The 19,047-nt window shown below is 33.2% G+C and overlaps 1 protein-coding gene across 4 annotated transcripts in view; it reads left to right on the top strand.

Annotated features, from left to right (window-relative positions):
• Positions 1-19,047, top strand: part of LOC132741451 (ras guanyl-releasing protein 3-like) — an 82,792-nt gene that overhangs the window by 41,312 nt on the left and 22,433 nt on the right. For all 4 annotated transcript variants that reach the window (XM_060729611.1, XM_060729610.1, XM_060729612.1 and 1 more), the window contains 7 exons: positions 3,330-3,521; positions 5,362-5,470; positions 6,014-6,127; positions 9,835-9,966; positions 12,165-12,315; positions 14,097-14,270; positions 15,200-15,316. In XM_060729611.1, the coding sequence (XP_060585594.1) occupies positions 3,371-3,521; positions 5,362-5,470; positions 6,014-6,127; positions 9,835-9,966; positions 12,165-12,315; positions 14,097-14,270; positions 15,200-15,316 (948 nt within the window). In that variant the 5' untranslated portion in view covers positions 3,330-3,370. The remainder of the gene's footprint in view (positions 1-3,329; positions 3,522-5,361; positions 5,471-6,013; positions 6,128-9,834; positions 9,967-12,164; positions 12,316-14,096; positions 14,271-15,199; positions 15,317-19,047) is intronic.

Below are 19,047 nucleotides of genomic sequence, written 5' to 3'. Positions count from 1 at the left end.
CTGGTCATATTTTTTCTTCCCAGGTCTGATACTTGTGCCTGTGCATATAATAAAAGCTTATTGCTTAGGTTGCAGACATGTCATTGACATATATTAGACATAAAAGAGGACCTAAAATGAACATCAGGGGGACACCATAGGTACTCAGAGCAGTAGTAGAAGGAGAACCAGCCACATCAACCAGCTGCTATCAGAGATAAGACTTGAACCATGTAAGAATGTCATTACATATGGCAGATGCTTGAAGTTCCATGAAGAAGAAGAAAAAGAACTTCTTCATGTGCAGTATAGTGTGATCAACTGTATCAAATGCTTTTTGTAGATCTAAAAGTATCATGCAATACTGCCTTTGTCCATTTCAAATAAAATACAATCTATTAAATGAATCAAACATGTGTCAGTTGAAAAACCACTTCTAAACCCTGACTTAAACTGCCTGACCATGACTCGAACCCATGACTTTCAGAAGACCAACTGAGCTATCTGGCCGGCTACACATTTTCTCTTTTAATAATGAAATAGTTCTAAACCACAACATATTTCCCCACTCTATTGGTTTATGTCCTTGAATTTCTGATGTTTACAGAGCATAGTGAATTAAACTCATGGTTATATGCAGTCACTGGATGAGAAAAACTTTCAGCTTGACCAGAACTCAAACCTGTGACCCACAGAATAATGTACCGCGGCTGTAAGCGATTGAACAATCTGGCCGCTTACACATTTTCTGGCCTAAATAGTGAACAGTTCTAAACCGTGACAGATATTTAGATTTTTAAATTAACAGATAATTAATTCTTAATTAATAAATAAGAAATAAAAACCTTACATACTCATAGTCTAAATTAAAATAACAATTTATATATTATGTATAATTATTTTTACTAAAAAGGGCTTAGACAGTAAACTATTGGTTGTGCCATTATTTATAACAGGTCAATTTGAAAGTGAACATAACTGTGCTAATACATGTACAATATCTATTTTTTGCACGGATAAAAAACTAACCTTGTTTCTATGATAAGAAATTTTATGAAGGCTGATTTGTATTTTGCATCAAGGGCACTTGGCGAAAACATGAAAATGCAACAAACACACTACTTTGTGTCTGGCACCCGGTTACTTTTTTGTACTTTGTTGGTTTTCATGTGGCAAAAATCACCCGCTATAAAATATAGTGTACAAATTTATTCAAGGGCAAGTAACAATCTACTCTATGAAAAGTCTGTTGTCGGGTTGACTCAGGAGACCTAAGCTTGGAAATTGAGACCGGTGTCCCCCCATTACAAATAGATAAGACAGAAGCTGTCCTTTTCAATCTATGCACTTGTTAGAAAAAAATTAGAATAACCATTCAAAATATGATTTTTTGAGACTTTATCAATTATATTGCTTGATCCAAGTTTCAGGACATTTTCAATCAATACATGTATTATCATTTATAACTTTAAATGAAAGTCTCATCCCTTTAATAATAATGACATAACTGTAACTCTTTAAATTCAGAAATATTATAAGTCTCATCATATCAATATACTAAGATATACATGTATGCACATAACATTAATAATTCCCAGTTTCTATTAAATAAATATGAAATCCTAACATTAGTATAAACAACTATAACCTGTAGACTGATCAATACATGTATTATCATTTATAAATTTAATGCAAGTCTCATCCATCATAACTGTAAGTCTTTAAATACAGAAATACACATTATATCCATATACTATGATACACTTGTATGCACATTACATTAATAATTCTCAGGTTCCATTAAAAATAAATATAACATCCTATTAACAGGAATTCATAATCTTGTAGAAAGAAAACTATAATATCTGGTCTAGGGTATATAAAGCCAGTAAAAATATATATCAATATTCACTCATCAGGGCCTCTCTGCTTTTGATGACCTTACAACTGGTGAATTTTATAAAAAACAAAAAATAGTAAGTAATACTAAAGATAGAGTAGACAGAAAAGAACAAATAATTTAGTAAACATGAGTTACTTCCCCTTAAAATAGAGAAAACCTGAAACCCAAAAGAACACCCTAAACATTAAAATTACGAAATGTTGCAGGCTCAGTCAGTTTTATTAAGCCATGCAAATTAATGGTAAAGTATTCATAAAAAAAATAGATGACTATGTGACAGCAGTTATTGCAGAAAATCGGATAGCTTTCAACATCCGGATACTGGTACACTTTGTAAAAACAACCATTCTGTGCAACAGATCAACGTAATATGGATAAAATCAATAGGATAATCGTTAACAACAGTCCATTACCTATCCTTATACTCATTTGCAGGTGAACTTTCTTCTTGTAAGAAAATTTTGAAAATATATAAATGAATGAACGAATATATACGGCATCAATGTAGACCACAACGATATTCGAAATCCGGGTTTTAGTATTGTCAATAAAACTAAGGGACAAGCTGTTAAACTGAGCCTGCAATTTCGTGAAAATAATATCACAATGCACATGCTTTTTATATAAAGTTATTAAATAGAAATATAACAACATATTTGTTTACTTGATTTTTACGAATCAAAATAAATCTAATTAACTCAACATGAAATTAACTGCTAATAATAACAGCTCCTTCCATAGGCAAAAATAAAAAGCATTCCATATAAGACGACGCCGCTCACCGGCGTCGCCAATAAATATCATGAGCTAAAATACGTTCAGTGGAATAGTTTAACAAAACAGATAATTTTGCAGGAATAGAAATGTATAATTATAGTATATAAAATGTGCAGTGTTCCTTTAATGATACATTATATAGTTAGAAAGCTAAATGAAAATGATGGATAAATAATAATGATATTTTAAAGGGACTTCACTGAGGTTTTTTGACATTATGGAACTGGAAATAATTTTTTTAGAAAAATGTTCCATTTGATGTAGATCTACGTAGACCAATATTTTTTGTGCAGAATTTCAGATCATTGTCCCATTCTGTTTGTTCAGAATAATTCTAATTGCCAAAAATGACCCAAAATTGAAAAAGCGTTGCAACAATTTTTAATTTATTTCCGGGTGTATCTCTTGATCATCTTTTGCATGTCTTTCTTGGTTTGCAGTGGTCACTTATGTTGATTCAGGCCCTGCCATAAGAATACAATGTATCTTTGATTGCAGGTATGTGAATGCAGTAGTTTGTCAGCCAAAGTTCTTCTTCATTATAGAATTTTTTTAAGTTGATTTTTTTTTACAATAGACAGGTGCAACTTTTCACAATGACAAACAAAATCTATGTGGATATTTGATGTATATTGAAAAAAGTTACGAATTTAATTTTTCTTTATTACAGAATGTTGTGACACAGATTGTATTCGTGGGTTCAAGTTTTCTATGCCATCACAGGATGTGTGTAGCGGGAGCATCGATGAGCGTATGCAGTCTACGTGTAACCTGATGGAGGAAGAGAAACCCGTTCTTCATGGGGTCAACATACGCGCAGCCACACCAGATAGACTCATACATCTGTGTGTGGAGAGCTTTGGTAAGCGAGTTGACCTTTTACATGCTTTCAAACTCATAACGCTGACCGAAAATTTTTCCGTGCAGCATACAGATGAGCTTTTTTCTGAAAGTTTATAATCATTTCTTTTATCACCTTCCTAAATTGTTGACTAACCTTATCTGTCGTATTGGTACTTTCCATGGATCTCTATTATTAAATGGATCTCACATTGTCAGGTTTGTAAGGTCAAGGTCACCATGTCTAGATATACATTTACCTACTTTTCCTCATTGTAAGGCAATGTTTTTAGGTTTGCCATAGTAACATTGGGTCATTTGTTTAAGACTTATTTTGTTTTTCAGCTAATCTGAACCACTTAAAGCTTTAGAGTTTTTTTTGAGGTCTTTTTTCTATGTTGTATTCACAATTTGTCATACAATACTCATTAACGGAAAGCTAGGACTTTGTCCTATTGACACAGTTTGTCCCAATCACAACTTTTCGGCCCTTTCAGACAGTCTTCAGAAAAGGACCTCATACACAAAAGTAAGAATACCCAGAATGGATACGGTATTTCGGTCCAACCTACGCTAAGAAACTTAACATGTAAACAAATAACAATTTAATGCTAGGAGTTTATGACTAAATCTATACCAATATATCAAGTAAAAGTCCACCTAAATTAAAAATTATTATCGATATAAAATTAAAAAATACATTATTTATATACTTACGATGGTTGTAGAAACCGAAAGTACAAAATATCTACCTGTTGACAATAAATCGGATTTGGTTATAATTGTATCTCAGTGGGCATTTTTAAATTGATTATGATTGTCAGACATATGTTTAATCTAAGTTGTATCGAAATATACTTTATTTTATTTGGACCTCAAATATATACATTCCTTATACATTATCAACGCTTACATTTTCATCTAAAACCACGTGGTAGAACTACTTTCAATCCGTATTAAGTCCAAGGTTATTATGAACAATAGCGGAGATGTTCCGACTAAGTTTGTCCTATATATAAAATTCTGCATAAAAGAAAGAAATTATAATGATTTTATATCTAATAATTATGTCTCTACAGCAGATGTATTATAGCGCTGATATATATATATGTCCATGATCCAGATTATGTACAGACATAAAGGACATAATTCCCTGAAAATTATAGATACATGTAACAGCTTTTCTCTTGTTCAGAAAAGGACCTTGTTATTACTCTGAGAGATTGTTGTTTAAAGAAAAACAGACTCATCATGGCAATTTGTTAATTGTGAATTTCAAAAACAGAGTTGATCATAGCATTGTTAATTGTGATTTTCAAAATCAGAGTTATCGTGACACTGCTATGCAGTTTTAAAAATCACAGTTATCATAGCATTGTTAATTGTGGCTTTTAAAGATCAGATTATCATGGCACTATACATGTATATTGTTATTTTCAAAATCAGATTATGGCACTATAAAATGTAGTTTTCTATAATTAAACATATAACAAATATCAGTTTTTAAGTACATGTATTTGTTAAAGGATGTCCATAGCCCAGTGGTTAAGTTGGTTGACTTCATACCACTTGCTCCTCACTGCAATTGGTTTCGAATTCCATCAGGCACTTTGGATTTTTTTTCTGGAGGCAGCTACTTCAACGGATGACAAGTTTTGTTTGGTCTACTATAGATTGCCTTGTATTTAAATTACATATGATGATGATTTTAAGAAGATAGTCCAAATATGCCTCATGACAAATGACAAGCGTCATCTGAAGAGCTGGCACACCCCCGTTCAGGCTGGCCTGGTTCTATACTGGTGACAAAGGCTTTTCATTTTTGGTCTGACTAAAATAATTCTCTTGTATTTATATTACAGCTGATGATGGGATGATTATTGAAGACAGCAAATATCCAAATGTCATGTTCCTCATGCACAAATGGTACATGTCGTCATCTGAAGAGCTCGCACAGGCGTTCGTTAATTTGTATCTTTTATACCTAGATTTAGTTTGTAACAAATATGCCTAATTTAACCTGTTACCTGGTTATTTTTGTAATAGATATGCCTAGGTTTAAGTTAAAGGGAATTTTAATATCAAAATACAAAAATGTAGCTGCCAACAGTATAAAGCCTTGTGTTTATGTCTTGGAAATATGTGTTGTTTCAAAATGGTTTTATGCTATGAAGTTGTCAATCTGGAACTGTCAAGGTACTGGTAATTTTGAAATTCTTCAAAATCAAATCACTAACACTGAGTAGCTCAGCTGGATGTGCAGTCTGGGTTTTAAGCATAATGGCAAAAGTGGTGAGTCTTTAAAAAAGAGTAGGTTCAAAAGGGGCTTAAGCTCATAATTTAATATTAGTTGAATTGATACTAAGATGCTTTTATTTTGTTCAGATATTGACACAAATTTGCCATAGGTTCTTACCTAGCATTTTATTGACAGGGTTTGTGCTTTAATTGACTGTTTTTAGTCATGTACAGTGTATATTTACTGTTGATTAATCCTTAACCAAGATGTTTCAGATATCAAAATAGTGAAGAGAAAATCATTTGTCCCTACCCAAAGTGTTCACACCTTCCCTCACAGAAATTATGTCCTATCCAGATATACAGAGCCAAAATATGCTATGCTGTAAGGTAAGAATATAATATTTTATTTAAAATATCTTGCTTGATATTTTTTACCCATCAGGTAAGTTCAGTGAAATGAGCACAAGTTTAATGTGTTTCAGATTCATGCTTATAAGCCTTTGGGTTGGGCACATTATGATGACTTGCCACTGATGGGGTTTGAACCCGTGCAGCTAGTGATCATTTGAATACTAGTCTGACTCGTTAACCACTTGGTCATGCCGCCACAATAATTACAAGTGGGCCTGGATACTGACATGCTTATGCCACCATTATAGATCTCTGGCAAGTGTGCACATGCAGATTTTAAGAAAACTGAAAAGATTCAAGTAATTAATATACAAGTTATTTGCGATAAATGACTGATTTTTTCGTATTTATCACTATATTTCTACTGCGTTACTAATGCAGTAAGAGCTATTTTTGCATATTTTGTCCCCTATTTTTTGTAATTTATGAAGATTGTAATCGCATTGTGTAATTTCATATATTTATTCGCTTTACAATATTTTACTTTTGAATACATTTTCAAAATGTTTATTGACAATAAGCATGAATCTGGAGGCGTGCTGCTTTAATGTCAACATTTTGAAGTTGAAGTCACTATACTAGTTAACAACAGATATTAACTCATATTCAAAGATTTGCAAGTGTCTTACATAAATTAAGCAGTTAAAGATAAATTAGGAAAATAATAAATGACTAGTATACAATAGTCTTTAATGACTTGTCATCTTTAAATTATTGATATACATTTAGAAATCCCTTCAACTTAAGCATTGAACTTCATCAGTTTAGAAATAAAAAACAAGACAAATCCAGGCAGGAACTCAGTGTTAATAAATGTCCTCTGGATAAAATAAGAAACAAAAAATGTCCTCTAGGGGTCAATACTGCTTCTTTGATACAGCATAAAGATCTAAGCTTACATCATCATTATAGTGCTTGCAGATCTAGATAGGAAAATAAAATCAACTATACCCACAACTTAGTAATGTCATTCACCCTTACCTTGCTAATTATCTTAAATAGACTTGTCCGTTTTTTAATCTGGACAAAACCATGTATGATTTAAGGGGAAATTTTCAAAAGTATTCTATCACTGAAGTACAATGGTGTCCGTACTTTCAATGCCTGAAGGGGTGGATGGACCCTCATTAAGCATAGAACACACACACAGCTCATGCATGCATCAGTCCTCTATCTAGGTCTGCCCTAGTCACATGGGTAGAATAAGTTGCCGCCTGAGTAGGCAAAGGGTCAATGTTCTATACACGATTATGTTCCATTTGAACCATTAATGAGATCTTAACTCTTGTGGGTTATTTGTCATATAAATGTGACGGTGATTATAATACCTTAGAATATTGTATATGAAGATAGTTGATATGTATCGTTGTCAAAGTTCCTGTCACTTTTTTTTCTGTGCCATATGATTTACAAGAAATTTCTGTCAACTTTCTCTTTTATGCTGTATGATTTAGGTGAACGTAACGTCATTTTGACCTCCTTCTTTTTCTTTCATTTTCTTCTGCTTTAATTTGCATATCTTTTCTCACATGTTCTATTCCTTATTGTCAGCAATATTAGAACGATAAAAGTGGCGTAATTCCTCTGTAGAACTTGAACGATATCATATTTCCCTATAGAATACTTCCATCAGCTTCAGGGGGCGTGGTGCGATAGTAATTTTATCTACTTCATGATATTCAGATTCAAATAATGACTGTTTGAGCACCAATTAGATGTGTCAACGACTCTCTTACTTTAGTTTGTAAGTTAGATCTGATTTTGATTCCAAGGTTACGATACTAAAAATAGAATACTGAGTATATCTCTCTAGTAACGTCTATGTCAGGAGTTATAAATATATGTTTTAGTTTCAGTATAAGGTTAAAAGTCTATCATACCATTTGCTAATTAAAGTGTGGTGGTTACTGACATTTAAATTGGAAATAATGAGAAAATGAGAATGTAATAAGCATAATTTAGACTATTAGCAACATTATAAGTCAGTTCTCCACTTTTGAGAACAAAGTTTATATATTGTTATGAGGTTAACTGAAATATTACCAGACATTGTAAAGCAAAAGTTAAATTACCACATCAAGATATTATGTACTTACAATATTGTCAAGTCCTGGTAACTTCTTTGATCTAAGACAATGTTCAAGGTCACACCTTCAGGTCAAATGTAAAAAGTTTATAATTTATGTCTCTTTTGCGCCCTGGTTGTATATGCCAGTGGCATAGGGACCTATTTGTATACCAATGACAGTGGGCCCTGGCTGTATATACCAGTGGCACAGGGACCTAGTTGAATTCCAATGGCATAGGGGCCTAGTTGTATACCAATATCACTGGGGCCCTGGCTGTATACCAGCGGAAAGATTTTAAGAACTTAACACAGTTTATAAACTAAATCACATAGCCTAGGTTAATATGTTTCTGTAAACCCTTTGCAATTTTTTTAGCTTGACTATCCGATAAGAATATTAAAAGTAGAACTATTGTAGTCACCCGAACGTCGGCGTAACCACTTATGTTAAAGTTTTTGTAATACCTTAAATATTTTCAAAGTCCATTGACATATGGCTTTGAAACTTTGCACATTTGTTCACCATCATGACCCCAACCTGGAGGCAGGAGGAGGTAACTGTATCAAGCATTTTGACAGAATTATGCCCCTTTTTCGACTTAGAATTTTTGTTAAAGTTGTTGTAATACCTTAAATATTTTCAAAGTCCATTGACATATGGCTTTGAAACTGTGCACACTTGTTCACCATCATGACCCCAACCTGTAGACCGGAGGAGGTAACTCTCTGAAGCATTTGGCAGAATAAGGCCCCCTTTTCAACTTTGTTTGCATACCACCTCAGATATTTTCATATTCTATTGACATCTGGCTTTGAAACAAGTTGACATTTAATACTCTTCTTTGAGATCATAATAGGACTCTCTGCAAGGCTTTTAACTGTAACATGGATTTAAAGAAAAAATTTGCCTTTTTGTTAGCTTAGAAAATTTTACATTATCAAGGCTTTTTTACTATCAAGCACTAAGAATAGTCAAGCGTTGCTGTCCTACCGACAGCTCTTGTTTTTATTAACAAGGTTTTCACTTTATAACATATTGTCTATTTTCTTAATATCTATTTTCTGTTCCAGTTTTGGGAAATCAGTAATTTTTACATGAATTTATTTACTTAAGTTATTGAGACTTGTTTATTACAGCTGTCGCTTTTATTACATTTTTCATGCAATTCTTAATAATAATATGATCAGATTTTATCATTATATTTTAACACACTTTCCAGGAAGTCATTACAATTGACCTATTTTTTATGTCTGTGCTTGATTTATATTTCTTAGAAAACAAACTGATTGTCATGTTTTGTATAGGAATCTAATACACACTCTTTGAGTAAAAATGAATATTTGAGCCGCGTCATGACAAAACCAACATAATGGGTTTGCGACCAACTTGGATCCAGACCAGCCTGCGCATTCGCGCAGTCTGATCAGGATCCATGCTGTTTGCTTACCAACTCTATTACAAGTAGAGAAACTGAAAGCGAATAGCATGGATCCTGATCAGACTGCGCGGATGCGCAGGCTGGTCTGGATCCATGCTTGTCGCAAACCAATTATGTTGGTTTTGTCATGACACGGCTCATTTTCATTTAAGATAAAATTGTGTTGATTTTTTCAGGTATTGGATTCGGCAGTTTCCAGTTCAGTTTGACCTTGACCCCAAGCTACAGTCTGTGATCAAAACATTTGGGGCGCTTGTACAGCGGACAGGAAATAGCACCTTCAAAGAACTTATAGACCTCTCGAAAGTGTGAGATAATTTATTAATGAAATAAGCAAAAACTGTTAATGAAATGCCAGTACAGGGTTTTCAATGCACAATAAGGGTATGGCAAGTTTTTTTTTATGTAATCAAAGTAGGTAAATATATATATTTTTTTATTTGTAACCCATAACCTCCTAAAATTCTAAAATGGACTTGTCCATGTTTTATTTTGGAACTGTCCATTATCAGTTTTATGGAGACATCAAGATTAAAATTTAAGTCAGCCATCACAAAGTATAGAGCCTGCTCAGGCTAGCCTGGCTAATTAGTGGCAAAAGCTGAGTACTTTCGGTTCTAGCAGGGTAATGGTTACCGTAAATATCTTCATTAGATTTTTTAGCTCACCTGAGCCGGCTTAGGGTGAGCATTTAGGATCCTTGAATGTATGTCCACTGTCCACATTCAGTTTGTTAATACTCTAGTGGTCACATTTTGCCTCAGTTGTCACCAATCTTGATCAGAATGTTTTTCCAAGTAATTGCTCTGACAAAGTCGAACATGGTTATCTCCGACAAAAAACTAGGTAACAGAAACTAAAAAATGAAAAATCATGATAATACTCTAATGGCTACTGTTTTGGTCAGAAAGGTTGTTAAGATGATTTCTAGGTCAAGTTCGAATATGGGTCACCTGGGGTCAAAAAGTAGGCAACAAAGCCCAAATATGGAAGAACCTTGTTAACACTCTAGAAGCTACTGTTTTGGTCCAAATGTCCTGGAAATTGACCAGAAAGGTTGTTTAGATGATTTCTAGCTCAAGTTCGAATATGGGTCACCTGGGGTGAAACTAGGCAACAAAGCCTTAATATGGAAGAACCTTATTATCACTAGAAATGTAATATTTTCAGCCCATTTGTCTTAGAAATTTGTCAGGAACATTGTTTAAATGATTTCTAGGTTAAGTTCCAATATGGGTATTCTGGGGTTGAGAATTAGATGACAGCCTATATGGAAAAATCTTGTTTACCGGTATGCTTGCAGTATTTCAGGTGCAGATATGAATGTATAATATTAGTTTGAAGTTTCTGGTCAATTTGATCAATTTTCTTTTTATTAGCATGTTAGAATGGAAATACATCAAGATATTAATTCTTTCTTGCTTAGAAGTATAATAATGCACAGTCTATCAGGCATCATGATTTATATTCCTGCTCATTTAAACTAGAACTGCTCATTTTTCTACAATAAATTAATATCTTTTTTCAGATTAAAACAAGTTTTTTCTTTTGAAAGAGTGACTCAGTTTTAAAGTAAACACATAGACCACTTAATTTATTCATTACAAAGTCACAGAAATGGATTTGCATCATGTATAGACATAGTTTTCTTAAGTTTCATGATGATTTAAAAGTGTTACGTTTAAACCTCAAAAGGTCAATTGTAGCTCAAAGGTTAGGTAGCACTCCACAGTTAATTTCAAGTTCCTGCCGTCAATGTCCTACAAGCAATAATTCTGATACCAAACTACACAACCTGGAAAAAGAAAACACATTTTGTTGAGAAAAAATATGACATAAGATTGCAAATCTACAAAGAAATTATCCCATCTGCAATAGGCAGGCAGTCAAAAAAGTTGCAATTCATTCCGTTGAAGCCCAAAATCTACAGTGGCCCGAGACCCAAAACAACACATTTCGTCCCTCTGGCAAAAAATATCTGCAAATATACAGGCTAAAGGAACACCGTCTCTGCTTTAGCAACTCCCTATACATGCAAAATATCACAAAGAAACAAGTCCTCAACCTTGTAGATTTTTTGCTACTGCTAAAAGTTTGTACCCCCCTGTAAAATGACTTCTTTTTACCGTGCATGCTGTTTAAAAGCAATGTTTACAAAAAATGGCGGCCTTGACATATATAATCAACAGCATGTGATTTCTGGCCATGTTTTCGAATTTGCCAGTGATCATATTAGATGTCACAAAAACAAATTTCATGCTGAAAATGCATTTTAAAGACAACCAGTCATTTAAATCCAGGATATTCACTATATCCAAGAAATCCTCCCTCCCTGGCCATTCGAAGCTGTGGCTTACATTACTGTGGTGTGCTACCTTATGAAGTTACCTGGGAATTGAGTATATTGTGCATTTGATTGAAAAATGTATTGCAGTATCTTAACAAAAAACAGAACTTTTTAATTTTAATCAAACATGTTCAATTAAATTTTAATTTGTAATTTTAGCCCATCATATGATTGGATGAGAAGTATATCAGTTCGGAATCCTTCAATGCGACATAATCGTAAAGTTTCCCTTGTGTTCAATCATCTGGAACCAGAAGAGTTGGCAGATCACCTCACCTACCTGGAGTATAGAGCTTTCAGGCGGATAAATGTAAGTTTACCAGATAAATGTAAGAAAACCAGAGAAAGGTAAGTGTACAGCATAAATGTAAGAAACATGGTTGTACATGGTCATATAACCTTTCAAAAGTCTTTCTTGCAAATTTCTTGCATATCAGACAGGATTATCTAACTGGTGTTAGAAAAACCTGTCTTACACCCCTCATGAAAGACAAGTCACGTGCTTTAAATGATGTCATTGCCGCACGCCTTTTATGAATGAATTGCGTTCTTCGGATGACGTCATTTTTAACCAGGTTTTTCGAAGCAACTCCTCCTACATTTCTCCACAGATTTTGACCAAACTTTTACTGAACCTTTGTCATCAAGTGCCCTGGCGCATATTGTAAGGGTTTTGTGATTGGATAATATTTGACCTAGTTATGGCCCTTTGTTTTTTTTCCTTATACAGAATATATAGTGAACAATTTCTTCTGTATGCAACTCTTCCTACAATTTTCTCAACAGATTTTAACCAAACTTTCACAGAACCTTTGTCATCAAGTGCCCTGGCCCATATTGTCGGGGTTTTGTGATTGGATAATGTTTGTCCTTATTATGGCCCTTTGTTTTTTTTCCTTATATAGAATATATAGTGAACAATTTCTTCTGTGCGCAACTCCTACATTTCTCAACAGATTTTAACCAAACTTTCACAGAAGCTTTTTCATCAAGAGCCCTGGGGCATATGGTCAGGGTTTTCTGATTGTATTATATTTGACCCAATTATGGCCCTTTGTTTTTTTTTTCCTTATACAGAAGATATAGTGAACAATTCATTTGTGCGCAACTCCTCCTACATTTCTTAAACGATTTGGACCAAACTTTCACAGAAGCTTTGTTATCAAGTGCCCTGGCGCATATTGTCAGGGTTTTGTGATTAGATAATATTTGACCTAATTATGGACCTTTGTTTTTTTCTTTACACAGAATATATAGTGAACAATTACTTCTGTACGCAACTCCTCCTACATTTCTCAACGGATTTTAACCAAACTTTCACAGAACCTTTGTCATCAAGTGCCCTGGCCCATATTGTCGGGGTTTTGTGATTGGATAATGTTTGACCTTATTATGGCCCTTTGTTTTTTTTTTCCTTATACAGAATATATAGTGAATTCTTCTTCTGTGTGCAACTCCTCCTACATAATTCATGATTTATATTGCATATAGTTACAATTTTTTGCTTGTATTTGTATTTCAACTACAACATATTTATCTGCAATGGTGATAATAGAAAACCTGGTTTCATGGCATTGCCATTTTTCTTGTACTGTTATGAATGAAGTTGTAAGTTCAACATAATGGGTTGAACTACTTAAAGAAAAAAAGTGTGTAATGAGAATATCAGTTTTCATAATTTCTGTTATAATAATTGATATGTAATATGCAAGAAAAAGAATCAAACACTGGCTGTCGGTACTGACCAGAATATTTAGCTCTCGGGTAACTGTTTAGCGGAAACTCGTCAGAGCTTTGTTACCACTGTAAACAGTTACTCTTGAGCTAGATATTTTGGTCTGTACTGGTTGACAGAATAAGATTCTTATATTGCATAATTCTTTTCCCCGATTAAAGAAAAATAAATCTCCATAAATTTGCTGCAGCCATATATAATTAAGAAATAATATCGGTCTTAGCAGTGTTAATCAGCTATTTAACACCGGTTTCGAGTTTTGATGCGTAGGAATAGGCATGCAGATAGATAATTGAAAGATGTACAAATAAGGTAACAAAGCATTTGGTTCAAAAATCTTTTTTTTTATATTTCAGTTTACTGATTTCAAGAACTATGCAATGACAGCATCATTGAAGGATAACCCCAAGTTGGAACGTTCTATCGCTTTGTTTAATGGTCTATCACAGTGGATACAGTGTATGGTTCTCAGTAAAACCACACCTCAACAGAGAGCTGATGTCATTGTCAAGTTCTGTAATGTTGCCAAGGTAACAGTTCCTATATAAGACATCAAAGATGTTCCCCGAAATCAGTTGCTCACCATAGAAAGGTCCTGTAGACAATTTTTCCCTAAAATATCATAATAAACCTAACCTTTAGTTACACTCAGTTAAAGTGTTGTACTGTGGGGTTTAGCCAAAAACCTGTTAGAAAATTCAATAACCAGTAACCAAGGTTAGTACTAGACCAATAACCAAGAAAGTTTAAGAATATTTCATATATTACCTTTGTTTTAATATGACAAGATATGACATTTTGTTTGTAATTTAGCCGTACAGACGTGTGTTTTTTTCTCAATTGCATGCTATCTGATTGTGTATAGTACTGCCGTAGTGGAAAATAATTAAAATGTACTCTTTAATTGGATCTTTTGTAATCTTGTCGAGTACAGCAAAATATGAACTAAATGTCATACCTTGTCAGAAAGAAAGAAAGTTACAATGTATTGTTAAAAATCTAAGAGTTCCATAGGTATAGTAGGTTAAATGTTTAACCCAGTTATTAAAATGGTTAGCAGTTTTGCACCTACTCAATTATTCCTCAGAAATCCAGATCTTTTTAATTCTACAGAAATGTCAAACATATGTTTAATAATGTTTAAATATAGGATTAAGAGCAGGTTAGATGTTTTACGACTGAAAAAAAGTAGTGCTGAACATGCATTAATGTGTTGTAAAGGTAGGAAAATGTAAACAAAGTCGTATTTTGACTGTCATACAAAATAGTAATTCACTATAATTATACGAATTGCCAACAAAGCTAAAGATGCAAATGATAGTTCCTGAAACTATGAAGCAAATGAGTATATTTTTGGAAACTGTAACAAGATACAAGAAATAAACAGTTTTTGAGAAATAAAAATGATAGCATTTCTGAGGCATAATGGGCCTTTACCATTTCATAATTTGCATTTCAGAAATTACGAGCTTTGCAAAATTTTAATTCTCTGATGGCAGTGGTTGGTGGTCTTACACACAGTGCCCTGGCCAGACTGTATAAAACTACAGCCTGTATACCGTCAGAAACTCAAAAGGTAAGTCTTGTATAAAAGTTTGAATACTCAGGGGCAATAATAACTAAATTGTGCCAGTATAGATGGTTTAAAAACCATACCACCCTTCATTCTTACAACAAAAAGCATAGTGATTTTAGTTTGACCATTTGAAAACCTTAAAGCAGCACACCTCCAGATTCTTGCTTATTTTTATGAAAATTCTGAAAATGTACTTAAAAAAGTAAAGTATTGTGAAGTGAACAAAGAAACAATTTACAAATTGCAAGCGACACAACCAATGTAAATTACCAAAAAGTGGTCAAGATATGCTAAAATATGCATTAGTAACACAGTAGAAATATGGTGTGATTGTATGACATTGACCAAGACACATAACTTTAGCTTATATTTTTACTGAATTACTCCCCTTTGAGAATTAAAAGATACCCAGCATGGCTTTATTGTGTGCTAGATTTAGCTGCCAATCCATATGTGGACCCATTTTGAAATTTCCATCAGAATTTTCAATTCATGTTAAATTTACTCATATACATGTATATTCACTTAGATCAAATTCCTGCAAATACATTTTGTACTTTTACATGGGTTTTGAAAGATATTATCTTACATATTAATTCATATTTTTTATACTTACTTAGAATTCCAAGTATTTCTAATTATATGCTGTTTAAAAGTACATTGCAGATATAGAATCAGGTCAAACAACTTATTGTAGAATTGCATACTATAATTAGTCAATTTTTTTTTTTTATCAGCCACTTGTCTGTACAGTGTGTAGCCAGTTGACATTTTCAGTTTTGTTAAGAATTCGGTCAATGGAATTATACATTAATATAGCCAGACTTGAGTTAGCAAAAGAATTTTTATGAAATATGATGCCGATCATAAGTAGCGCATTTATTTGACTTGATTTATGAAGAAGTAATTTTGATTTTCTGTAGTGAACTGTATGTATTTGAGCACTATTTTGCATTTGTTTTAACAAAATTGAAATATATGAACTTTTTTTATAATAGAATCACATTGCATTTATTAAGTTGTTGATATTTTATACTGGAAGATTATTGTCTTTAGCGGTGTTCGTACTCTCAGTGCCTTAAAGGGTGGATGGACCCTTATTAAGCCTAAAATACAACATAATTGTCTATAACGGCCTTTTGTTTGCTAATATTAATATCCTGCTTTATCACACTAACCTGGCTTTGGAAATTACCCGGTTTGTGAATTTAAAAGCTATTTATTAAGAGAGGCATATTTGTTTTGTTGGAAAGAAGTTAAGACCTGGCACAGGTTACATTGACACTACCATAATTACATTGTTATATGCTGGGATTCTAACTGCAAGACTGTGTCAATTTTTTCACTAAACTCAAATATTATAATTCTGATCATAAGAAAATTATGACATAATTGGGCCGTGCCATGACAAAACCAACATAATGGGTTTGCGACCAGCATGGATCCAGACAAGCCTGCGCATCTGCGCAGTCTGATCAGGATCCATTCTGTTCGCTAACCAACCCTATTACAAGTAAAGAAACTGATAGCGAACAGCATGGATCCTGATCAGACTGCGTGAATGCGCAGGCTGGTCTGGATCCATGCTGGTCGCAAACCCATTATGTTGGTTTTCTCATGGCACAGCTCACATATGTTTGAGATAATCATGTGTAACATCTGGATGCTATGACCTTGTATAGTCTGTGAAGAAATATCTGCTAGTACATGTATACTTATATGAAACACTTAGAGGTCTTCAGCTTGACACTAGAAGTATATTACTGTGAATTCACTTATTTTCGTGGGCATGAAATTTCAAGATTTGTCACAAATGACATTTTGGTGGGTTCGTAAATTCAATTTTTTGCAATAAGTAAAAATGCAAATAATAGTGAAAATGCAAAATAATCTTACAGAAGACAAAATGAAATTTCATTGGATTTTAAATTTGTGGATTGACCAATCGACGAAAAGCCATGAAAATTAGTGGCTTATGAATAATAATGATTTTGCAGTAATTGTTTATGACCTTTTGTGTAATAAGAAAAAAAAACAATCCCTCCACATCATGTCAATGAAAGGAAAGATTATATAGTAAAACAAATTGCTTTTTCTTTTTATCAACTGATTAAACATACTTTAGAGTCTTCAACTTTTAATAATTTAATGATTCATAATATACATTATTTTACACAGTGAGCAACAAGAAATTATGAAAAGAAAAACAAATATATTTCAAGGACCCAGAAATAACTTTTTCATAATGTGTTTTAATATCATTTGACATTTGAATTTCTGCTGAGCTTGCATAAAAAAGTAATCTGGATAACGCTGTGGGTATTGGTCGTAAGAAATCTAAAAATAGAAATATCAGTCTGTGTTATTACATGCTGTAACATTGATATTTTACTAGAACATTGTTGAACAATATTTCTGAGCAAAAGAGAAATTGAATTATTTCACCTAAGAAAGCTACCTAGCTGTTTATAGGAACATTGCTATGTCTACCTGTTAAAAGTTTGCTATTGCTCAGAATTACTAGTATGCAGTTTTGTGGAGACTTTCACTTTAACTGTAAAGATAGAAAGTCCCATGTTGACATTTCCAGTTTTATTACAGGACTGTCCAGTGTTAATAATAGGCAAAATTGGTCCCAGTGTTTTGAGACTCTTTGGATCAATCTTGACAAAAGCACAAATTTTTTTAGGAAAAAATACCAAAATATGTACTGACTGAAAGAAAGTGCAGACCTAGATCAGACATGTGCCGGCTGATCATGGTCTGCACTGGCTGCACGAGTAGAATCCATAGCTGCCTGCAGGCTTAAGGGTTATAATAGAGAAATAATATGTCCAACCATGCAAATTTCCACATAATCTGGTATGCTTGAGCATAAGAAAACTAATAATAATAAATTAGATATACATAGAGTAAAAAATGGTCAATGCAAAATTTCGAAACTTTGTAAAATTGGTGAAACATAGTTATTTTATATGCATTTATTAAGATATATTTTTATCATAATGCCCCAGTTTTATGATATGGGCAAATGCATTGAGATTGCGAACTTTAAACCGGTTATTTCTTGCAGAAAAATAAGGATTCACCTTTGCACTAGTTTAGAGCCAGGCCGGCATGTACAGCTGATTTTCCAGACGCGACACGTGTAGTTTATTTGGATAGTTTTAATTCGAAGTCCTTGAAATTTCTAATGGACTATTCCATTTCAAGCAGACAAGACCATTATATAAATTTAGGAGAGTCAGGTTTAAGATATGTTAAAGTTCACACATTACAAAATTTACAAAATGTTCATTATAAAATAAAAACTGGTGTGAGTCAAGTGATATTAAAATAGGTTGATGGGACGAACATCTTTGTTAATGTAGAATTTAGAAAATAAATCAATTTCCAATATGTTTTTTTTGCCTTGTATATTAGCATACCTGTTTCTTATGTTGCTATTCTCCGTTTGAAAACTGTAAGCCTGTCGCCAGGCTTTGATCAGCTGATTGTGGTTTGACATTTACCAGGGAGAAAATAATCAAACAACCTTCGAGAAAATATATCTCACTAGGTCAGCACAATGTTAAAGGTACACTGTTCCATTATTTAGATAAATAACCTTCTTTTTTTACATTTCTGAATGCAAGTTCCATAAATAGATTATTCTCCAGGCACGTGCTAAGATGCCGGGTAGTCGTTCAAGCAGCTAAATTTGGGTAATAGTAGAATAGGCTTCCCCTGCT

Source organism: Ruditapes philippinarum, unplaced genomic scaffold (genome assembly GCF_026571515.1).
Source record: "Ruditapes philippinarum isolate M1 unplaced genomic scaffold, ASM2657151v2 ctg112_1_1_1_1, whole genome shotgun sequence".
NCBI lineage: Eukaryota > Metazoa > Mollusca > Bivalvia > Venerida > Veneridae > Ruditapes > Ruditapes philippinarum.
This window is presented reverse-complemented; position numbering and strand designations above follow the sequence as displayed.